At 40.0% G+C, this 24,973-nt stretch overlaps 1 protein-coding gene across 5 annotated transcripts in view; it reads left to right on the forward strand.

The window, feature by feature from the left end:
• The window catches only part of HELZ (helicase with zinc finger), a 137,136-nt gene that overhangs the window by 107,686 nt on the left and 4,477 nt on the right, over positions 1 to 24,973 (forward strand). For all 5 annotated transcript variants that reach the window (XM_049636389.1, XM_049636390.1, XM_049636392.1 and 2 more), the window contains 3 exons: positions 171 to 387; positions 1,489 to 2,005; positions 20,514 to 20,766. In XM_049636389.1, coding sequence (XP_049492346.1) covers positions 171 to 387; positions 1,489 to 2,005; positions 20,514 to 20,766 — 987 coding nt within the window. The remainder of the gene's footprint in view (positions 1 to 170; positions 388 to 1,488; positions 2,006 to 20,513; positions 20,767 to 24,973) is intronic.

Raw genomic sequence — 24,973 nt, forward strand, 5'->3', positions numbered from 1 at the left:
TAACTTTATTTAGTTACTGGCAAATTTAGAAGACATTTGCCTTCTCCAAAACCCAAAGCGTAGGCATCTCTTTGTTTTTGTGAAGAAAATCTGGTTGCAGAGACTCTTGAAAGAGTTAACTTGAAACCCCAGATGCGTGAAAACTGAATCTTTTCCCAAATATTTTGCAGATCGTATGCATGGGAGTGTAGCTCTGGAAACACTGAGGCAGCAGCAGGTGCGGCTCCAGCAGTGGAATGAGCATCACGCCTATCTCAGTCAGGGCACTATTCCGTACCCTCACCACCATCCTCATCCTCACCTCCAGCATCTTCCTCAGCCGCCAGTGAGAGCAGACTGGAAGCTCCCCAGCAGCGCGGAGGACGAAGCAGAAACCGCAGACTCCAGGTATTTCTGCCGAATACAAATAGCCTCTGCACCGGGACCGCTCCCCTTCCCCCACGCAGCCTTCTCTCTCGGATACCGCCCTTTTAGCCTCAAGTTGCGGTATTGTCCCAAAGAAATTGGATGCTGGCCTTGTAGGCACATGCTACACGGTGCTAGGATTGACTCTACAGTCTAGAGAATCCATTTAGAAGTAACTTTAGAAGATGCTAGAGAGAATCCATTTAGAATTGCACATCTGGGTGGGGACTGTGTTGGGGATTGAAAATTAATGTGGCCCCATGCTCTGTGGCTCTCCTGAAAAAGAAATGTACCATCACGGTGAGCACCTTTTCGTACTCAGTAGTAATGCAAGAAATGAATGGATACAGAAGTAAATTAGGTGGAAGGTTAAAGTTTATAAATTTATCATCAGTTTATTTTCCTAGCCGCACAGAATTCTATCTGCTTTGAACTACGGACCTCGATGCAGGTTCAGTCCTCCTTCTAAACTTGTTTTTATGGCCAGTGTCATGTGGATGCAACGAAGTGTTTCCTAATCCCTCTGAATAAAAGGTCCACCATTATGGTGACCTTTAAAAAAAAAAAAAAAATTTTTTTTTTTTTTTTAAATGTTTATCTACTCTTTGAGAGAGAGATTGACAGAGTGTGAGCAGGGGAGGGGCAGAGAGAGAGAGGAAGACACAGAATCTGAAGCAGGCTCCAGGCTCTGAGCTGTCAGCATGGAACCTGACGCGGAGCTCGAACCCACGAACCGTGAGATCACGACCTGAGCTGAAGTCGGACGCTTAACCGACTGAGCCACCAGGCCCCCCCCGGGGGGGAGGGGTGACCTTTTATAACTGCCAGTTATCGAAGACAGGACAGTTGGTTTTAATGCCAAGGGAAAAGAAAGAAATCAGATACTTGGGGCATATTTAGTGTCTTCGATTCCACATCTGTTGAGTGTTAATGCTCACCTTTGAGATTAATTAACGTGAGTTCTAATGAAGTATTCTCATTTTTGTCTGTAAAAATTAACCCATGTAGTTGACTAAGCTCTCCTCGATGTGATGGAGCTTTTCTTTTGTTTCCTTGTCCTCGTATTTCATCGTCTTTATGTAGGTTTCAAGACTTAATCAGAGAACTGTCTAATCGTGATCAAAGTGAAACACGGGAACTGGCTGAAATGCCACCACCTCAATCAAGACTTTTGCAATATAGACAAGTTCAGAGCAGGAGCCCGCCAGCAGCCCCGCCTCCCCCGTCCAGCACGGACCACAGTGGCCACTTTTCTAACTTTAATGACAGTAGCAGAGACATCGAAGTAGCCAACAACCCAGCATTTCCGCAGCGCCTGCCGCCCCAGCTCTTCAGCTCACCGTTCTCATTGCCATCCGAACACCTTGCCCCTCCTCCCTTGAAATACCTGGCGCCTGACGGAGCGTGGACTTTTGCTAACTTACAACAGAGTCACCTAATGGGGCCGGGTTTTCCCTACGGCCTACCTCCCTTGCCTCACAGACCACCGCAAAACCCTTTTGTACAAATACAGAATCATCAACACGCTATTGGTCAAGAGCCATTTCACCCACTGTCATCTCGAACAGTATCTTCTTCTTCGCTCCCTAGCTTAGAAGAGGTAAATGTCTTTCTTTTCCTTTTTTTCCTTTTGGGATTAAAGTTTTGTGGAAAATGCTAGTATTGATTGATTTGATGCGAGTGGTGGACAGATCTTAGTGAATTTAGTAGTCATTAAAGATAATCTTTTCCTGGAATGTATTTTTAATTTCCCCTCTTATGTGCTATTTCAGGCTTTGTAGAATGTCCGTTATTGTTGAAACATGCCCTTAGAGTCTGTTACTGCTGTTTTGGAACATTTCACAGCTGACTGACCTGAGGAGGCCCTTCCTTCAAGCAGCTTTGTTCTGTCTAATCTGGGGCAATGGTTTCCAGTGATTCATCTTTTCACTTACGTTACGTGTGTCAGTTATGAATTTGTTAATTAAGCTTTCCATAGATGATGGCTTTTGCAGCCAGCGGTGAATTCCTAGCGCTGTGCTGTCTCTTGTCACCCTTCCTGGTGCTTTCGTGGGTGGGGGCGGTTGACCCGTGGCAGTGCTCATTCCCAGGTGTCGCTGGGCTGTGCGTGTAGTACAGGATTGACTCTGCAGTGCTGAACATTTTATGGCAAACTGGGTTTTTATCTTAAGATACTTGGGTGTCTCCAAAAAGAATCTCTGCGGACCTTCACTGATACGAAAATCTTAGTAATTCGGGTTATGAAACTTACAAAATGGTACCATTGGTGTAGACTATAAAAACGTTGTCTAGCTGTTCTCTTTAAGCTTGTGGGGATTAAAGGTAAGAATTTATAAAGCTGGTTGTGGTCATTATCAATCACAGATGTCTTTTTATTAAAACAGGATAAACATTTCCTATTTTAATATCTGAAAACGTATTTTTTTTGACAATAGCTTCATTTTGGCAGTTCCTCAGTGATTTTCTTTCAATTTTTTTTAATGTTTATTTTTGAGAGAGAGACAGAGACAGAGACAGAGCGGGAGCAGGGGAGGGGCAGAGAGAGAGGGAGACACAGAATGGGAAGCAGGCTCCAGGCTCCGAGCTGTCAGCACAGAGCCTGACGCGGGGCTCAGACTCAGGAACCGCGAGATCATGACCTGAGCCGAAGTCAGACGCTCAACCGACTGAGCCACCCAGGCACCCCATCCTTGGTGACTTCTAAGGGCTTTGAAATTAATTCACATGTTTTGCAAATTTTCTGCTGTATATGCTGATTATAAAGTCCAGTTTCATAGGCATGGTTCTATATCTTGTTTGTAGAGTTTTGGACGTAATTTGTTCAGATCGTTCCAGTATACATTGATTGGCTTGTCTCATATAATTATTGTGATGAAAACAACTTAATTGCTATCTCAGGTTCCTAATATAAATTATAAGCATAAGACGAATTGGTATCTGTATATATGTATTGTGAGGATCTAGAAATTTGGAACCATACCTTTAAAGAATTGACACATATCTGACATTATCTCAAAATGTAATGGAAAGGCTTAACAACTGTGCAGTAATGTCATTTTCAGTTACATGATGTTTTATGTACTTACGTATGTATTTCTTTTTTTTTTTTTTTTTTAAGTTTATTTTGGAAGAGAGAGAGAGTGGAGAAGGGTCAGAAAGAGAGGGAGGGAGAGAATCCCAAGCAGGCTCCGTGCTGTCAGCACAGAGCTGGATGTGGGGCTCAAACTCAACGAACCTTGAGATACGACCTGAGCTGAAGTCGGATGCTTAACCAACTGAGCCACCCAGGCACCCCTGTATTTATTTCTGATAAAATTCATATAACAAAAAATTCTCTTTTAATCATTTTTAACTACAATTTAGTAGATTCTAACATATGTACAATATCATGTAGCCACCCCCACTCTCCGGTTCCAGCACATTGTTGTCACCCTAAGAGACCCCCCCCCCCCATAACCATTAAGTAGTTGCTCCCTACTCCCCTCATGCCTCCAGTCTCTAGTAGCTACTAATCTACTTTCTGTCTCCGTGGAGACATTTCATATGAATGGAATCATACTGAATGTGGCCTGGCTTCTTTGTGTTCGTGTAATGTTTTCGAAGTGCATGCACTTTGTAGCATGTGTCAGTATTTCATTCCTTTTTATGGCTGAGTGATATTCCGTCGTATGGCTATGCCACAATTTGTTGATTTCTTCCTCAGCTGGTGGACATTTGGGTTGGGTTGTGTCCTTTTATTTTGCTATTATGCATAATTCTGCCAAACAAGTTTTCGCGTGAAAGCATATTTGTTGTTCTCTTGGTTAGTTATGTACCTGACATTCCTGGGTCATTCTAGTAACTCTAGGTTTGACTTTTTTGAGGAGCTGCTAAACTGTTTACCCCAGTGCCTTGTACTATTTTACATTCCCAGTACTGTTGTATGAGGGTTCCAATATCTCCTTTGTTTAAAAAAAAAAAAAAAAAATAAATATATATATATATATATATATATATATATATATATGGCCATTTAGTGGGTATGTAGTGGCATCTCTTTGTAGTTTTGCCATGCATTTCTCTAATGACTAACGATGTTGAGCATCGCTTCATGTGGTTATTGGCCATTTGTGTATCTTCTTTGGAGAAATGTCCATTCAGATCCTTTGCCTAGTTTGAAACATGGTTGGTTACCCTTTTGTTGTGGAGCTGTAAGAGTTTTTAAATATATTCTGGGGGGTCCTTGGGTGGCTCAGTCAGTTTAGCGTCCAGCTCTTCATTTCAGCTCAGGTCATGATCTCACAGTTCATGGGATTGAGCCCTGGGTCAGGCTCTACTCTGACAGGGTAGGGCCTGCTTGGGATTCTCTCTTTCCCTCTCTCTCTGCCCCTCCCCCACTTGTGCCCTCTCTGTCTCTCTCTCTCAAAATAAATAAACTTTAAAAAAGTGTTTACATATATTCTGGATACTAGATTCCTATCACATATATGATTTACCATATTTTCTCCTTCTGTCTTTTTACTTTAATAGTGTCTTTGATGCATGAAATTGGAATTTCTATTTAATTTGGAAAAAGTCCGATTTTTCTGTTCTTTGTTGTTGTTGTTCCTGTTACCGTGCTTTTGATGTCCTACCTAAGAAACTGTTGTCTAATCCAAAGTCATGGAGATTTGTATCTACTTATCCTAGTTTAAGAGGTTTAGTTTTTACATTGAGTTCTTTGATCCATTTTGAGTTAATTTTTGTGTATTACATGCAGCGATGTCAAATTCATTATTTTGCATGTGGTTATCCAGTGTTCTCAGTACCATTTGTTGAAAAGACTTCTTTCTCCATTGAATGATCTTGGCAACCTTGTCAAAGATCAATGGACCATAGATGTATGGGATTACTTGTAGGCTTTCAATTCTATTCATTACGGTCTATGTCTCTACCACACTGTCTTGTATACACTGTATCTTTGTAGTGAGTTTTGTACTTTTTCTTTTTCAAGATTGTTTTGGCTCCTCTAGGTCTCTGAATTTCCATATGAAATTTAGGATCAGTTTGTCAATTTCTACAAAAAAAAAAAAATGTCAGCTGGGATTTTAAAAGGGATTGCTTTAAATCAGATTAATTTGGGTATTGTTAAGTATTGTTATCTTAACAGTATTAAGCCCTCTGGCCCTGAACATGAGATATCTTTCTTTTTTGTGTAGGTCCTTTGAAATTTTTCTTCAACAGCATTTTGTAGTTTTCCAGGTATAAATCTCACACTTCTTTTGTTGAATTTGTCCTAAAGGTATTTTATTCTTTTTCCTGCTGTTGTAAATGGAATTGTTTTCTTAATTCATTTTTGGATTGTTTATTAATAGTGTGTAGAAATACAGTTAGTAATATAGTGATTATATATCTGCAAGTTTACTGAACTCTTAATTGGCTCTAATAGATTTTTTGTGGATACCTTGCGGTTTTTTTATATAGAAGAAAATGCCATCTACAAATATATTTTTGTTCCTCCTTTCCAATCTGGATGCCTTTTAAAATCTTTGTGTGTGTGTGTGTGTGTGTGTGTGTGTGTGTGTGTGTGTGTGTGTGTTTTGAGAGAGAGGGCGGGGGTGGGGGGAGAAAAGGAGGGAAGAAGCTGGGGAGAGGCGGCAGGGGAGGGGGTGGGGGGGTGGGTAGAAATCCCAAGCAGGCTCTGCACTGTCAGTGCAGAGCCCAGGTTGGGCTTGAACTCACAAACTGCGAGATCGTGACCCAAGCTGAAACCAAGAGTCTCTCAACCGACAGAGCCACCCGGGTGCCCCTGGATACCTTTTATTTCTTTTTCTTGCCTAATTGCCCTGGCCAGAACCCCTAGTATGACGTTTAAGGTGAATATTTGGCAAATTAGAGAAAAGCAAGTGTATCTAGGGTGAGTTTTTAAAATTTCCTTGTTTTTGATTTCTAATTCCATTCTATTGTGGTTAGAGAATATACTTTGTATAATTTTAACCTGTTAAAATTTACTCAGATTTGTTTTGCCGCCTAACATTGGTCTTTTCTGGAGAATGTTTCAAGTGCACTGGAGAAGAATGAATACTTTGTTCTTGTTGGGTGGAGTGTTAGGTCTATTTGGTTTATATGTTGTTCAAATTTTTGGTTTCCTTTAGATCTCTGTCTAGGTTTTATATCCCTTAGTGAAGGTAAGGTAGTGAATGAAATCTCTCAACTATTAATGTTGAATCTTCTGACTCTTCAGTTTATGCTTCATGCACTTTGGGGCTTTGCTGTTAGGTTTATGTATATTTATAATTGTTATATCTTCTTGACAGATTGACCTTTTCACCATTATATAATGTTCTTTTTCTCTCATAACGGTTGTTGTCTTCAAGTATTTTTTTTTTCTTTTCCCTGATCTTTGTGCAGCCACCACAGCTCTCTCTTCACTACGGTTTGCATGGAATCTCTTTTCTCATCCTTTTGCTTTTTTATTTTGTTGTCATTTGTTTAGTGACTTTTCTGATCAGCTAAAAAATAATTTTGAACTAATTGTAAAATGCTGAATTAATTTTTTAAAGTCTGTGGTTGTGATGTGTCACCTCTGAAGTCTTTATGTTGTTAGCTTAATGGTCAGCTGATCATTGCATGGAGATTTCCTTAAACGCCTGGGACTAAAACCACAGCCCAGTTTTTTCAGAGGCTCAGTTTTTGTGCTTTTGGGCACCCCTTCCGTGCTCAGCCAGGCAGTTGACATCTCTGCCTTAGCCCTCACCTCCTGCTGCCGCACAGCTTCCGGATCAGCCCGCAGTGGCTCCTCAAAGCCCTTATTTCGCAAAGCATCTCATTTCTCAGCCTTGCCTCCAAAGCTTTTGGTTAGTCTGCTGTTTGGTTCAGGTAGCAGTGACTAAAAGACATTCGCCTTCGAATGGTTTTGATACGGCCTTATTATTACTGGTTAAGTTCTGAATTAGACAAGATAAGGCAGGTGTTTTTGTTTGTTTTTGAGCCACTCTTCCTGGGACTACCAGACAGGTCACAACAAATACTTACAGTTCTTTGAGAACGGGGCCTGTTCTGCTCCCTCTGGTGCTGGTGCTGGAAATGCAGGATCCTGTCTTCGCTGAGCCACCCAGCCTGAGAGAGGAGGGCGTTGGGACTAGATAGAGTAAGTTAAAGTACTGCAGAGCTCACTATTCTTGCTGAATTTTCCCTCCTTTTCTTGATGAAATGCTCCCCTGGTTGCTGTAGGCGTTAGTCTCCCGAATTTCGAGAAAGTTGATGGTGACAGTTTTTGGCAGTATTTTCATTGCGTTTATGGAGCGATGGACTCCACCGTCTTTACTGATACCTCTCGTGATGTTTTTGATTTAACCTGCCACATGAGTTCATAACATGTGGAGAGACCAGTGTGCCGAAGGTTTTACCAGCTTCTGTGAAGAGTTATACTTTACTAAATAGTTCCAAATAGCGATTCAGGTACTTTAAATATCCCTAGGTCTTGGAATTTAAATTGTTTGCACCTTCAAGCCCTTCATGTTTGACAGTACTGTGAAGCTGTTTGTAAGTGCCCTCGATTGTCAGTGGGTCCTTAGAATGAAATTACTCTTGCAGAAACTTTTAGTCACCTTTATCTCGATGCACGAGATTCACTAATGATGACTGTCTTGCGACATGGAAAAAATACCTCGACAAGGAAAATCTTGTTTTTACCGCATTGCAGATTTGACATTTTCAGTGCATTGGGATAATAGTGTTTGTGCATTATGTGGTACAAAATGATTTTTATATGAATCATCTCATAGAATGAATAGTTTGTGTTTGCCGTTTCTTTCCAGCCTTTTAAAATAGTTTCTTTAACAGTGACAATACAGAAAAATGTCTTGTTTCCTTCCGTACTATGAATTCTTTTATTGTGAGAAACCTGGGTAGATTAATCTTATGTGAGGTGAAAACATCTAGGTGTTAGCTTAACAGTTAACTTGAACAGAGATGGTTTTTCATATTGTTTCATTAGTATTTTCTTTTTTATAATTTTGGTTTCCTTTTGACAAATGAAGTACACCATCAGCATGGAAAATGTAGCAGTTAGAGAAATTATTTCTGATTTCACGATACAAAGATAGCTACTGCAACACTTGGCTCTTCATAGCGTTCATAGAGATGAACATGTGGTTTTATAGCATTCTTAAATAGGAACATTTGGTTGATTACTTGTTGGGAAAACTTGAAACCGTCCTCCCACCCCCAGCCCTCCCGCCCCGAATTGCTGTGCTCAGTTATATCACCCCATCAAACCTGTCTTTCCACCAGTCACGGCGCCTAAATGGGATCTTGATCCTATTCTGTAACATTTTTTGCTACTTAACATGTTCAGAGTATTCTCATTTAGCTGTTAAGGCGTAAGTCCATGGGTTTTCCTTACCCTACCTTAAATGTAGCAGAAGCCCTGGCCCTCAGCTGCTGGGATGAGGCCGGGGCACTGTGGTCTGGCCGTGGTGCCAGCACCCTCCTTCCACTTCTAGTTCTTTTTGATGACGGGGCAAGGAGGGGAGCTGATGGCACAGGTGACATCCTTGCCCTGGGCCACATTACGGACCGTTCCTGATTGGAAATAGATCGACCAGCTGCTCCAATTGGATTTTAAATCTCAGGGTAAGCTTGGGATTATGATGTAATTTTTCTCTAAATATTTAGCCAGTTGTCTTCATACTCACGAAATGATTGCATTATCACCATACAGAATAGTAGCTTTCTTCCGAAAATGCTAAATTCTTTACAGCAGCACTGTCTCATGCTTGCATTCCAACGACTGCTGCGGGAGTGGGGAGCAAGGAAGCGTGAAGAGAAACAGTAGAAGTTAATTCTTGGCCTCAGAGCTTCCGAGGGCTCCGTTTCTGGTCATTTTGGCATGATTCGCAATTTTTCACGGGTAATTTTTTCTGTATGAGATTTTCCACTTTGTATGACGACTTTATAATTTAACTTCTGAGTGAGATGCTGTTCTTTGGTGTAAACTTGGATCTGTTTCCAGACTTTCTATTTTTTTCCTCCTCTGTCTGTATAGTTCCTGTACCAGAATTGCACTGTTTTAATTTTTGAGGCCTTTGTAGTATTCTAATTTGATAGTATAAAGTCTTGCTTACTGCTTTTTTTCTCCTTGTAGAGGTCGAGGGAAAAAGTCATTGGGTTTTTCTACTGTAAGTTGAGAATACCTTTGTGAACTCTTCCCCCTCCCACACCGTCCCCTACTCCCAAAGAAAAGCCTTTCTTGTTTGTGTTTTTTTAGTTACATCAAACATATACCTTAAATTGGGAGAAACTTTGTCTTTACCAATATATTAAACCTCTCATTTAGGAACTGGTACGATCTTTTATTGATGTAAATATTTTAATTATTCCCCCCCCACCCCCACCTCTCTCCCTCCCTTCCTTTTTTATTGTCTGAATGTTCCTCTGTAAAATTCTGTAGCAGCTTTATTACTGGTTAAATTTCCTCTTACGTTGATTTTTCCCTTGTTTTTTTCTGTTATGAATGGGGCCTTCTTTTCCCATTATGTTTTCCAGTTATTTTATCTTGAGAGACAAATCCTCATTCTTCTGAAGTGGGCATAGTTTTACCACGTTAAAAACGTGACCATAGAACCAGCAGTTCTGACACTGGTTAGTGCAGAACAAAGCCTTTGCCATTTAAGATGTATTTCACCGTAAAACAGTTTGATTAAAAGTGCTTATGAGTAACACACGGCAAATTCTTTTTTAAAAGCTCCACTGGAAAAGCCTCAGAATTTGAAGCCGCACGTTCTTGTGTCGCAGCGGTGGTGTCGTGGCGATGGCCTCCCAGGGGGAGTGGGTGCCCGTGAGTCACGCATCTTGAGGGGCTTTCAGCAAAGCAGCACTTGCTGACGGCATCTTAGAGATGCCTCTGTGGTGAAATCTGCTTTGAAATAGGTCTTACGTGTTGGTTTTTGAACAAAGACACTTTGGACTCATCTGTTAGTTTTCATTTTTCCCTTCACAGAACTCTAGTTTTGAAGTTAGTTGGTAGTTTTGATTTTAGTCTTGTCTAATTACCCCACGCCCCCAAGTTCCCTTCTTGGATGCAAAGTATTGTACGAGTGTAACTTGAAGAGTATTTTCTTGGCTGCTTGACATGTTCTGCCTGTCCTACTTTAGAAGAGGGTGAGGATAGCTCGTGACTTACGTTGTACAGCCAGGTGGTCTTTGCAGAGGGATGGTTGATGTATGGTATCTAATAAACCATCTGATGCAAATAACGGAGATCGTGATCAACAGATTAATAAATTGCACCTCCGTTCGTGCTCAAAGTGTCAAAGCTAATCATTTAAATGAGGTGTTCTATTTTAATGAAAATTTCTGGCACCATAGTTAATGAGACTTGGAATTTCTAGTAGAGCATTTAGCTCTTCCTTAGTGATTAGATTTGATAGTATAATTATAAATAGAGCCCTAATTAACTTAGTTTCTGACCTTTCCCCCAGTTACTTATTTATACGTATACATGTAAAATGGCTTGGTAACCTCATACATCAGAGGTATACTTTATAAGACAATGGTAATGGTAAACAGATGATGAATTTTTTACTTACACTGACAACCCATCTTTAACAAATACAAATTTATGTATGAACTTAGTCAATTAGTTTTTCCTGAAATGGCTTTTGAAGTTTTAGTATTCTATTTTGATATTTAGAAAGACAGCCCTTGATTTCTTGGAAAATGAGCGTATGTTTAGCAACATAATGAATATTTATAAACACACAAACATACGTGGAGTCGATACTGAACCTAGAAGTAAGGATCTCTCACAGAGTAAAATGAGCTGTTAAGCAATAAATAATGAAATGATTTTCGACCCGGGGACTCCAAAATGAAACTGGAGAGTCAAACACTGATGGGCTGCTGTCTAAAAGTAAAGGAACAATCTGATTGGCAGGAGACAGATGTGGAAGGAATAGTCTCTTCATGAAAGAAAGTGAGAACTGTGTAAAATAACAGGAAACAAAACATGGTCAGGAAACAAGGGAAGAAAAGCATAGTTGATACTTTTAAACAGCTTAGGGGTCCAGAGTGCTGAAGTATAGGTAGAAATACAAAGGGCATTCTCTGTTGGAAATAGCTTTCTTTTGCATAGAGGGATCTTCTTCTGAAATTTATTATCTTCTGAAATTTATAGTTGCAGGCCCTTGTCTTTCAGTGTAAATTTCATAGAAATTTCCCTCTGTGGGAAGAAAAATCTGAAATTTTAAACTCATTGTCCGAAACGCGTTTTATTGTAGTCAGTTAGCATGCTGTATAGGTTTTGAATTTAGATGACTTAAACAGGTTTGTATCATATTTGAATTATTTTAGCAGATACAGCAAATTGTTGATGATTGTTAAAGTTGTTAATGGATTATATTTGGATATTTTAATAAAAAAGAGTTTAAATATATTCTCATTGACAAAGACTTTGATTTATTGAAGCCTCTTTTAAAAAACTGAGAACTTTGGAGGTAGTCGAGGCCTTGAAGATCATTTATTCTCACTCCTCCTTTTTTTTTTTTCAACGTTTATTTATTTTTGGGACAGAGAGAGACAGAGCATGAACGGGGGAGGGGCAGAGAGAGAGGGAGACACAGAATCGGAAACAGGCTCCAGGCTCCGAGCCATCAGCCCAGAGCCCGACGCGGGGCTCGAACTCACGGACCGCGAGATCGTGACCTGGCTGAAGTCGGACGCTTAACCGACTGCGCCACCCAGGCGCCCCTCACTCCTCCTTTTTAAAGGAGCCTGAGGCACCAAGATGTTGAGAGACTTGCAGCTTAACACAGTTTTACTAATCAAAGTGGAGCTGAGACTCCGGACTCCCAGCCCTATGCTGTTTCACACTGCTCAGCTCTTTATGCCTCAAGTAAGGTTTCTTCCTGCAAACCAAGAAGTGATGGCAGTTGACAGGAAGTAGATATGGGGGCGGAGATTGGGGGAAACCAAATTATATTCCTGGGACCAAAGAGGTCTTCAGATGTATAAAGTTTTCCTTTTTGGCGGGGAGGCTGGGGGGTTGATGGTTCATTTTAGAATTCTTCATTCTTAAAAGCTGTCTGGTTCCAGCTGCTAAATGTTCGACTGTTCAAATGATTAATGTAGAGATCTCAGATACCAGAAAATTAACTATAAGGAACGTACTTCATTTCTCAATGTTCTTTAAAAATAAAACAAAGATTCTCTGGCACTACCTGTGTTTTAAAGCTGGGAAATTTATTTAATTATGATAATTATGATTCTTCAGAGAGAATGCAAATAGTTAGGAGCTGAGGGCAAACTCCCGTGTAATATTTCTTTCCTACCCAAACTGACATTTTCTCATTGTAAGAGGCTTTGTGGTCTCTAATGGAGCTGGACTGTTTCACATTCAAGAAGAGTAAACGAGAGCCAGATAGATTCAGGGTAGCTCAACATGTCACAGCAGTGAATCTGACATTTCTCTCTTAGATATAATACTGCATTCATTCTAGTATCTCCTCTATTACCTTGTGTTTGGTTGTAGGAAAATAATAATGCTCGGTGGGAAAAACACTATTTGCACATTGCAAGCGCCCCTGCCTGTGAGCTGCTTCAAATGGTATTTTTCTTTATTTAGAACTAAATTGATTTTAATACACTGTGCTACAAAGTCACATTCATTTCAGTATACCCTTCTTTTAAGAAAAACAATAACAAAACCCAGAAATAAATGTACCACGGTTTTGGAAATTAAGGCCAATTCTTATTTACCTATCATTATGATCGAATCTTTTGAACCTAATGTGATGTTAAAGTTATCTTTAAAGTTCTGCCCAAGATCGTGCATTTTATTTTAAAAATAATTGAAATGAGATAAAATATTGTTTCTTATTTCCACTAGCCACGTTTCATTTGGACAGCGAAGGTACAGAACATCTCCATCATCACAGAGAGATCTTTGAGGTAGCATTTCTCTAGAGAAAGACTCCTACCCTTTAGCTCTTTGAAATCGTCTTACATTATTTCTTTGATTCTGTTCTACCATCTGTCTTCTGTGTTTCTCTCTTCCTAAAGCTTTTGTTGATAAGTTCTTAGACCTCCTGGATTCTCCAAATCTTTTTTGGTCCTGTCAGATTTTGATATCTTTGTGTATTTTCCTACTTTCTGAAAGATTTTTTTTTTTTTTATTTTGCCTACAAACCCTTCTGTTGCATTTTAGATTTGAGGCCACAAATACTTAATTTCCAAGAGTTCTTTTATTCTCAAATTTTTCCTTTTTCATAACTGATTATTTTTATTTTTATAAATGTAACACACCCCCCCCCCCCCCCCCCCCCCCAGGAAACCAGTTGAGGGTTTGTTGTTGTTATCTAATAGGTTTAGTATTTCTGTAGGAACTAAAACAATGTTTTAAATTTTTAAAAATATTTTTAAAACATCATTGTTACCCCCCCTTCCTGTTTGTTTACCTGTGACCAACTTTTATGGTGGAGATTCTTTTTAAATGCCTAGTAACCTGGGACGCCTGGGTGGCTCAGTCGAAGCGGCCGACTTCAGCTCAGGTCACAATCTCGCGGTCCGTGAGTTCGAGCCCCGCGTCGGGCTCTGGGCTGATGGCTCAGAGCCTGGAGCCTGCTTCCGATTCTGTGTCTCCCCCTCTCTCTGCCCCTCCCCTGTTCATGCTCTGTCTCTCTCTGTCTCAAAAATAAATAAAATGTTAAAAAAAAATTAAAAAAAAAATAAATAAAATAAATGCCTAGTAACCTTCAGTTAAGTGTATCACTAAAAAGCAACTGGGGAGTTTTGTATGTATCCCAGGACTTACTGCCTGGCAGGCTTTTTCCCTGGGGACCTTTTAATGCTTGAATTCCTCTGGTTGTTGGGGGGAATACAGGGAGAGACCAGCTGTTCCCTGCATAGACTTTCATTTAACCCCCCAATTTTATCGCTTCACTTGCCATTGTGGCTGGTGTTGCTGAGGCTTGAGCCTCAGGGCTCAGTCAGCAGGGCTGATTGGTTCCCATCTTAGTTGGTCCTGCAACTCCGTCCTTCTTCCACAGACACCATTCCTCCATTGAGTCTCTCCATATATTCCAGAAATGTGTCCTTTATTGATGACCAGTCATCAGTCTTGATTGTTGTAGATCTTTTATATTCATTTATTATTATTATTTCTGAGGGGTCTCGGGCCAGTTTCCACCACTAACTGGACATCATGCCTTTTAAAAAAATACTGTTTTGTAAGTTATCAAGTACTTTTCTATAGCTTACATCACACGAACCCATAGACATTGTTGCAAACTACAGCGTATCCCTCACATTTTTCCTGGCTTGCTAATATTGATTGTTTTCTTCCTTTAAATGTTTATTTATTTATTTTGAGAGAGCATGTGTACCCAAGTAAGGGGGGGAGGGGAGAGAGAGAATATGAGAGAGAATCCCAAGCAGGCTCCGCACCGCCAGCACAGAGCCCAAACTCACGAGCTGTGAGATCATGACCTGAGCCGAAACCAAGAGTCCCATGCTGAACCGACTGAGCCACCCAGGCATCCCAATATTGATTGTTTTCAGGAATACTGAAACAGGGATACTCCTCTCCTCCCTCTTTTCTAGTTTCTTTCTTTCTGGGTTACTCTGTACCTCTCTATGAAACTAATAGCACATTGCTTTAAACAAAAGATGATAACCTTATGAGGAACTAATTTGAAGTAAGTAGTGCCTAAGTAAGAGTGCAAAGTCCAGAATTTCTTCCTCAAATCTTGAGAAAATTAAGTAGAAAATACGGTATTCAACTTTCAACATTTTAATTCTTTTGTTAAATATTTATTGACTATCAAAGACCCTGAATTTGTAGTTTCAAAACCTACCAAAGAAGAATTCTTCAGGCCCAGATAGCTTACTATTTGAATTCCTCCAAACATGTTAAAGAAGAAATACCACCAATCTGCACAGTCTTCTCCAGAGAACGGAAGAGAAGGAAATACTTATATATGGCCAGCATTACTTTGATACCAGAACTAGACAAATCCAGTACATATAGGGAAGAACTACAGATATACATATATACAAACATACAAATATATATATATATGTAACTTAAATTTTTTTTTATTTTTGAGAGAGACAGACAGACTGAGCACAAGCAGGAGAGGAGCAGAGAGAGAGGGAGACAATCCAAAGCAGGCTCCAGACTCTGAGCTGTCAGCACAGAGCCCGATGTGGGGCTTGAACCCATGACCCACAAAATCTTGACCTGGGCTGAAGTCACTGAAGTCAGACACTCAACAGACTGAGCCACCCAGGCATCACTTTACACTTACATTTGTGAACACTGATGCAGATATCCTCAACGAAACTTAAGTGTATTGAATTCAGTATATAAAAAAGAATAATACAGGGGAGCCTGGGTGGCCCAGTCCGTTAAACATCTGACTTCGGCTTAGGTCATGATATAGTGGTCTGTGAGTTTAAGCCCCGCGTTGGGCTCTGTGCTGACAGCACAGAGCCTGGAGCCTGCTTCAGATTCTGTGTCTCCGTCTCTGACCCTCCCCCGCTCGCACTCTGTATCTCTCTCTTTCTCAAAAATAAACATTAAAAAAAATTTTTTTAATAAAAAAATAAAAATAAAATAAAAAAGAATAATACAGTATGACCATTTCAGGGCTTATTCCCAGAATGCAAAACTGGTTCAGTATTTGCAAATAAATAAGTATAATCCACCATACTGTCTAAAGCGAAAAATCACATGATTATATCAAGAGATACACCCCCCCCCCCCCCCCCCCCCCCGGAAAAAAACCGAAAGCCACATACATTTGATGCATAAACGCTCTTAGCAAACTGGAAATTGAAGGGAAATTCCTCAACCTGTTAAAGAGCACCTGTAAAAATCCCACAGCTACCATCATATTTAATGGCAGAGATGAATGCTTTCTCTTTAAAACTAGGAGCAAGAGGGCCGCCTGGGTATCTCAGTTGGTTAAGCATCTGACTTCAGCTCAGGTCATGATCTCATGGTTGGTGAGTTTGGGCCCCCCGTCGGGCTCTGTGCTGACAGCTCAGAGCCTGGAGCCTGCTTCGGATCCTGTGTCCCTGTGTCCTCTCTCTTTGCCCCTCCCCTGGTCACGCTGTGTCTCTCTTTCAAAAATAAATCAACATCTAAATAAATAAATATAAATAAATAAATAAATAAATAAATAAATAAATAAATAATTAAATAAAAACTAGGAACAAGGTAAAATGTTTGCTCTCAACACTCCTATTTAACATTGTACTGGAAATCTTAACCAAAGCAGTAAGGCAAGAAAAAGAAATAAAAGACAAAGGGATTAGAAAGGAAGAAATAAAACTGTCCCTGTTTAAAGATGACATGATTGTCAATGTAGGAAAACCCAAGGAATCTATCCAGAAAACAAACCAACAAAAATCCTGTGACTAACATGAATATAGCAAGGTTACAGGATATACAGCCAACACCCACAAATCGATGTCATTTCTGTATATTAGCAATGTATAATTGGGAACCAAAATGTACAAGCCAATACCATTTACAAATAGCCCAAAGAAAAATGAAATAGGTTTAAAGCTAACAAAACCTGTGTAGGATTCGTATGCTGAAAACTGCAGAACCGCTAAAATGTAATTTGTTTGGTATATAAACCATTTATTTTCAGTTGTCATCAAGATTTCTCTGCCTTTACTCACATTCCTTTCAGGACAGATCCAAAGAAGCAAATCATATTTTCATACATTACCTTCATCCATGTTGTATGAAATAGATGTACCAGTAGGCTTTTTAAAAATAATTGTAAGTTTTTGTTCTTTTTCTGACATCAAGGATCAGTCATATTCACGATGTGACCTGAAATTGAATTTCATATTCCATCTGCACATTCATCTTTGTCAATAGCCGCTTAGGAACCCTTATAAATATGTTACCCAGTACTTGGCACAACTCCCGCTCTGCATGTCAACTGTGTGATTGTTTTTTGAATTTCAGTCGAAAGATACAAATGATACACATCTTTTACAAACCTTAATTGAATATCGCCTCCTTTCATATCACCCTTTCTGTTGGTTTGTGATTTTTAGTTCTCCTCATTTTATTTTAAGATTTTTCAAGTTTATTTATTTTGAGAGAAAGAGAGCCAGCACAGTGGGGGAGGGGCAGAGAGAGAGAATCCCAAGCAGGCTTCACGCTGTCAGCGGGGAGCCCGATACGGGGTTCGAACTCAAGAACCGCAAGCTCAAGACCTGAGCTGAAATCAAGAGTCAGACGCTTAACCGACCGAGCCACCTAGGCACTCCTTGTGCTCTATGTGTCTATTCATTGTAAAAAGGTATTGTTTATACTACCAGTGCGCGTATGTTTATTATTTAATGAAAAAAGGCTTATAAAGTTAATGCCTGAAGTTCATATGAATATCCTTAATGTTCTGTATCCCCAGGGAATTTATTATAACCTGTTCTTTCTGAGCCCATAACAGATGTTAGTTTTTTTTACTCTCATATTCACACGTAAATACTTTAGAATGTGATTTCCCACACATTGTGGCTGTGTTTACTAACCACTCAAGGCATGGTAATACAAAGAAACACTTCATTTTGCTTCTAGGAGCTGATGATCTTCGTAACAAACCTTGATAAAAAAGACATACTGCACACGCTGTTGTGATCAATCATGATCAATGAATGATCAATCATTCATTGCCTAGCCTTAGAGAACATAAAGCAGTTTAGAAAGGTTAGTTATTCTACTCAGCATCGTAATTTAATGACCTAGACAAAGAAATTTCAAATGTGCTGATTAAACTCACAGTTGACAGGATGGCTAATATTCTAGAAAACCAGAATCAAATTCAGAATGATCATTGACACAAGTTGCATTCATTCATTCATTCATTCATTCATAAATATTTGTTTAATTTTGAGAGAGAAAGAAAGAGCACACAGGAGGAGCAGAAAGAGAGGGAGAAAGAGAATCCCAGGCCGACTCCATGCTGTCAGCTGGGGCATGAGACCATGACCTGAGCCAAAATCAAGAGTTGGACACTTAACTAAGCCACCCAGGTGCCCCTGAAAAAATTGCTTTTAAGGCAGAGCAAAATTGAAGGTGAATTTCAATATTATACTTACAGACAGAAGAACAATAAAAATATATGAAAAGAATTAACTAGATGGATCTCTTTCCTTTCTATTCAGTAGCTAAAACTTTGGAAATGAAGAAATGACTTGGGTGCTCATTGTTTAATAGTGAGAAAATTGCTCTCCTCCCGTCCTTTCCTACCCTTTTGAATAATGGCAGCCAGTCCAGACCCCTTCCCTCCCTTGCTTTATATTCTAGTGGTTCATCTAGGAAGACTTTCTCCTCACAGTGCTTATACCCACACTTTCCTGCGTTTAACTGGCCCGACAATATCTGTGCTTATATTCCCAACAAACAAACTGCTATTACTGTGCTAATTCATCTCTTTCTCTTCTTTGTAATCTAATTTTCAGTTCCTGATTTCCAGTTATTGCTAACAGTAATGGTAAAAGAAAGATTCAGGGACGACTGGGTGGCTCAGTCGGTTGAGCATCCGACTTCATTCAGCTCAGGTCAGGATCTCACGGTCTGTGAGTTTGAGCCCCACATCGGGCTCTGTGCTGACAGCTCGGAGCCTGGAGTCTGCTTCGGATTCTGTGTCTCCCTCTCTTTCTGCCCCTCCCCTGTTCATGCTCTGTCTCTCTCTCTGTCAAAAATAAACAAACATAAAAAAAATTAAAAAAAAAAAAGATTCCTCAGAAGCATAATGATCACAAACTTAATAATAAATTATTACTATTGAGAAGGAGGGGGAGGGGGCAATAAAAAGTCCATCTCATTCTGTCATTTAAGATCTACGTGGAATCTTATCTTTATATGTTACATTAAAGCACTTGTATGACAGCAAGCCCTTCCTGTGTGCCAGGAACAGTTCTCAATACTGTACATGCTGAATTCTTTTAATTCATTTAATTCTTAACCACAATCCTGAGAGGCAGGTCCTGTGGGTAACGAAGCCATGTTTACAGACAAAGCTCCCAAGAGTTAAGGTCAATTGCCCAGGCGACGCCTGGCTGGTAAATGCAGCCTGAGGTCTAACCCAGATAGTCTGGCTCTAGGCTGAGGCTGCATACCTAAAACTGCCACTCATACAGCCTTGCCACCAGAATGGAGATTGAATATCGGTCACAGCGGTCGGAGGGCGTGGGGAACAGTCAACAGTCTTGAAATGGCTGGCAGTGGGTCTTGTTGAGAGGGTTAAAGGGATCTGGGTTGTGCGGTTCAGGGAGGAGAAAATACCAGCAGTAAGTTAATTGGGTTTCAAACCTATAAAGGATTGCTTTGAAGAAAGTAATGTTCTGTGTCCATTGAAGACTGTGTTGAAAGGACACACATGCAGTGAGCCAGATCAGGAGTACTTCACGTTGGGCTTGAGGAGTCCTGTCTTGCCATTAAGTCTGAGGAATAATAAATCGGGAGGCTGTGAAGATTTGGCACAAGAGAGAAATCTAGAATGGGTTGCCATTCAAGGTGGCCGTGGTTTAATTGACTGTGACTGTAATTTCCCCCATTTAATATTGAGCAGATACGTTTCTTCATTCTTAATCTAATGTTCCCTAAGACGGTAATAGAGTTTTAGAACGGAGGACAGGTAGTTCAGCTCCGTATTTTACAGACCAGAAATTATTATTATTTTAATTTTTTAAAATATGTATTTATTTGGGGCAGGGGAGAGGCAGAGAGACACAGAGACAGAATCGGAAGCAGGCTCCAGGCTCTGAGCTGTTAGCGCCGAGCCTGATGTGGGGCTCGAACCCACGAACCGTGAGATCATGACTTGAGCCAAAGTCAGATGCTTACCTGACTGAGTCACCCAGGTGCCCCCAGAACCAGAAATTAGATGTGTGTTATCATAGGACTACCTGCTAAGGGCCCGAACTGAGTTTTAAACCCAGGTCTCCTGGACACTGTGTCCAGAGTGCAGGCTGCTTTTTGGGGCAGGGTGGTGGGGAGGGGTGATCGTCACGGAAGAGAGTACTTTGAGAACTGCTGTTTCATACAGTGGGATTGCTGTGTTCTGAAGGGGGAGGCGGTGTAAGTTCCGCTAATTCATGAACTCTCCGTTTTCTTTGTGTAGTATGAACCCAGAGGACCTGGTCGGCCCTTGTACCAAAGAAGAATCTCATCTAGCTCAGTCCAGCCTTGTTCTGAAGAAGTAAGCACTCCTCAAGACAGTCTTGCTCAGTATAAAGAGCTTCAGGACCATAGTAGCCAATCTTCTTTCAACTTTTCATCCCCGGAGTCCTGGGTAAACACCACCTCATCTACCCCCTATCAGAACATTCCGTGTAATGGACCCAGCAGGACAGCTCAACCCAGAGAGTTGATAGGTAAGACAGAATTGGTGCGTTGTTAAAACTGCAGTTTTTGACTACTTGGCCCCTGGATATTTATGGAGTTTTTCTTCTTCTTCCCGCGCCCCCCCCCCCCCCCCCCCATTTATATTATTATCTTTGAATCATATTTAATGCTCAAAGTTCATAGGTGTGTCTCAGGCCATACAGTGTTGTCCATATTTATGGTCTGAAAGGGAAGTAGATCTGTCTCTGGGGAGCTCATCGAGTGGATCATTTTTACCTGTGCGCATGAATGAAAGAAGTAATGGAATTTAAAGTGCATTTCTAAATAGAATCACCTTTGCTTGGGAAAAGTTTGTTTTCTGGATTTTGTTTTTTGTTTGTTTGCTTGTTTGCTCCCCAGGATTAGGGGCGGGAGTTGGTTGGGTCAACATCAGTTTTCAAGGATTTATTGTCAGTAAAGTCATTGACAGTTTGCTATACAACAGAGTTTGGCCACGAGAGAAACCAATAAAGTCCAGCATGTTGAGATTTAGAAATCCTGTGTTAATTCCTTATATTCTAATGAACTGAGAAATCTAAAGCTTCAAGAGGAAAAAAAAAAAAAAAGGTATAGAAAGGCATTGGAATGGACAAGGCTCTTATGTTGTTGGGTAGGAAGTCTAAAGTCTTTAGCCTTGAATGCAGATAAATGCACTTTTATCCTTTCTCTGTTCCCTCTTTTTTAAACGAGATTAAATGTACGGAAACAAATGATACCGTTTGAGTTCTCTAACCTGTAGCCTTCTCTTTGTAGGCTGTAGACATTGATCTTTGTGAATAAGCCTGTGATCTTTGTTGGGTGAATTTCTGCCCTGGTAGCCTTAATCTTTGTATTAGGATTTAATTTTGTTCATTCTTAGCATGTGAATCAATTGTTTCTGCAACTGGCCCATTTTTGAGTATGTACCATACAAACATATTTTTAGAACAATAGACTTGGTAGGACAAAAGCATTAAAAAGATTTTGGTTTTGTTTCCTGGCAAGACACATTGTGATTTTAATTGTTAAGACATTCATTAATACCTGCCGTGTATTAATTGAGAAACATCTCATTTACAAAATCAGTAATAAGGAATTTTTTTGAAGTTTTATTTATTTATTTTGAGAGTGAAAGTGTGTACGCATGTGCACAAGTGGGGGAGAGGAGAGCCAGGGAGAGGGAGAGAGTCCCAAGTAGGCTCCATGCTGGATCCCACGAACCACAAGATCCTGACCTGAGCTAAGATGAAGTCTGAAGTTTAACTGACTGAGCCACCCAGGTGGCCCTTGTTACTTTTTGGTTGTTTTGTTATAACTTCGTTGTATTTATTTATTCAAAAAGTTTTTTTGAATGTTTACTTACTTTTGAGAGAGAGAGATTGACAGAGCGTGAGCAGAGGAGGGGCTGAGAGAGAGGGAGACACAGAATCGGAAGCAGGCTCCAGGCTCCGAGCTGTCAGCACAGAACCCGACGTGGGGCTCAGACCCATGAACCCTGAGATCATGACCTGAGCTGAGTTGGATGCTCAACCAACTGAGCCACCTAGGCGCCCCTATTATAACTTACTTTAAAAACACCCCCCCCCCCCCCCCCCCCTCTCTCTCTCTCTCTCTCTCTCTCTCTCTTTTTTTCCACCTAAATTTTAGGATAACTTTTGGCCAAAATCAATGAAAACCTGACTTGAGCTGGTAAGGTAGAAAGTTCCTAAATAACTGTCCAAAGTGCATGTCGTTTTATGGTATCTTTTCCACAAATATACAATTACTATTTTGTCATTACTGGTAGACAAATTGTAGTATTCTTTTGTTGAGAGTAACAGTTAAGGTATTAAAAAATGAGCTCAAGACCACAAGTCTTCTGAAGCACAACTATCAGTATTCATTTATTGATTCATTTTTAGAGGAGTGCAGCCATTGCCTGTTGTGGGCCAGAAGGGGAATAATTACCACATGGGAAATTTTTTTCTGAAGTTTGAGACTTGAGACTTCTTGAAGAAAACTGTTTATGTCATTTTGATTAGGAATTTAAAAGTGGTCATTGTGTCCGATATGGCCATATTTTCTCAATTTCCATCCCGAGAGCAAAGAACCACGTCTTTGACCTTCTTGAACGTTGGCTTTCCCATTTTGCCACTGATCACACTTCCAAGTTCTCAGTGAATGCCTGCTGACCGAGGAGATAATGCAAATAGGTCTTGTGCCCATGAGGTTGTGGGTGGTCCAGTCACACGGCTCAGCCTTTACACCTGGTGACGTCAACCCGGCCACCGGATAGGCTTCACTTCTCCCAACATACGGATGTGTTTGAGTTCTTTTCACTTATCTCGGGGACCGTACGTAGTACTCTGTCAGACATTCCCTATTAACGTACAGATGAAAATTTAAGATGAGATAGACAACATTGAATAACATCATTGCTTGTCAGATTAGTAATAGTTTTAAAGAATAGTTTCTCTTATCTGGAATATATGTGGTAAGTCATATTAATAAAAATCTTGAACTCAGGGTTAAATAAGAATGTAGGCATTAAGTTAGAACTGTTTTGTATGGATTATTTAGTTGAAAATAATTATCATGAAAATGAGAACATGGTTAAATAATAAATCTTAGTAAAGTAAGTAAAAATAGTAAGTTCTTGAACAATCAATAAGATGTTTATTTTATGTATTGTGTTAGACAGTACAGTCTGCTGTTATATTGAAATATTTGGTGAGGTTTTTTTTATGTTTTAAGTTTTTATTTAAATTCTAGGTAGTTAACATACAGTGTAATGTACATTTCAGGAGTAGAATTTAATGATTCATCATGGTATGTTTGTTAAACTAGTGCTTTTAGAAGCATTTTTTCCCCCACAAAAATCAATGACATTTAGATGGAGAAGTGGTAAATGTTCTAGAAAGATGTTAGGTAGTTTAAACTAATTTTGAAGAATTTTATGAATTTTTAAAGGTTTTTTTGTTTTGTTTTGTTTTTTTGTTGTGTTTTCAGTTTAGTTATTGATTTTGAGAGAGACAGAGACAGCACGAGCAGGGGAGGAGCAGAGAGAGAGGAGACAGAATCCCAAGCAGGCTCCACAGTGGTTACTTTGGGGCACTTGGGTGGCTTAGTTGGTTAAGCATCTGACTTGATTTCAGCTCAGGTCACGATCTCACAGTTTTGTGGGTTCCAGCCCCATGTCAGGCTCTGTGCTGACAGCATGAAACCTGCTTGGGATTCTGTCTCTCCCTCTCTCTCTGTCTCTCCCCTGCTCACACATGCTTGCTTGGTCTCTCTCACTCACTCACTCTCTCCCTCTCTCAAAATAAATAAATACAGATTTAAAAATAAAAAATAAAAATGAGAGGTTACTTAAATAAGTTATGAAGTATCTGTTACATGATGTGGTTAGGAAAAAACACCAACTTAAGGCTTATCTCTGGTATAACTGACTTCTTTTCCTCTTTGGCCTTTTCTGTAACTTTCAAATTATCCTCAGTGAATGTGTATTATGATTACAATCCAGTACAATGTCAGTGAGGGAGAACAGAATTTACCGTCCCCAAGCATGCTCTTTGGCATAAAGATTATTTCAGGATGATTATAATTAAGAAACTACAGACACAGAAGCTCTGAAAACTGGGTGAAAGTTACCCTTTGGTAAGAGACATTTTACATTTACAAGGGAGGTCTCTGTTTGTAAGAATGTCTCCCTCTCTGCACCAGGAAGAGGATCGTTCTAAATTTCTAGAAACTATTAATGGAGAAAACAAGTTACCCTTAGGTCAACTTACCCTGCATAACAACCTTGTTCACTGTGCTTTTCCTGGTATCCTCACATAACTGCCTCACACACCCAAGATCTTTTGTCTTTAGCTGGACATGTCATTTTAGTTGCTGGTTTGGGCCATTTCAGGGAATTATTTGGGTTTCCTGGATCTCCCTCATGTATACAGAAGGTATACATGTTTATTAAACATTTGTTTGTTTTTCTCCTGTTCAGCTGTCTTACTGTAGGGACTGTCTCAGACAAGAACCTAGAAGAGTAGAGGGAAAATTATTTAAACATTTAAAGGATTGGAAAAAGCAGTCTTTGAGAGTAAGTCATGGTTTAGTGGACAATAAAATTAGGAAGAGTGGGGTCAAATTTTATTTTATTTAATGTTTATTTACTTTTTGAGAGACTGAGCACAAGCAGGGCAGGGGCAGAGAGAGAGGGAGACACAGAATCCGAAGCAGGTT

The sequence above is a fragment of the Panthera uncia genome, chromosome E1 (assembly GCF_023721935.1).
Source record: "Panthera uncia isolate 11264 chromosome E1, Puncia_PCG_1.0, whole genome shotgun sequence".
Lineage (NCBI taxonomy): Eukaryota > Metazoa > Chordata > Mammalia > Carnivora > Felidae > Panthera > Panthera uncia.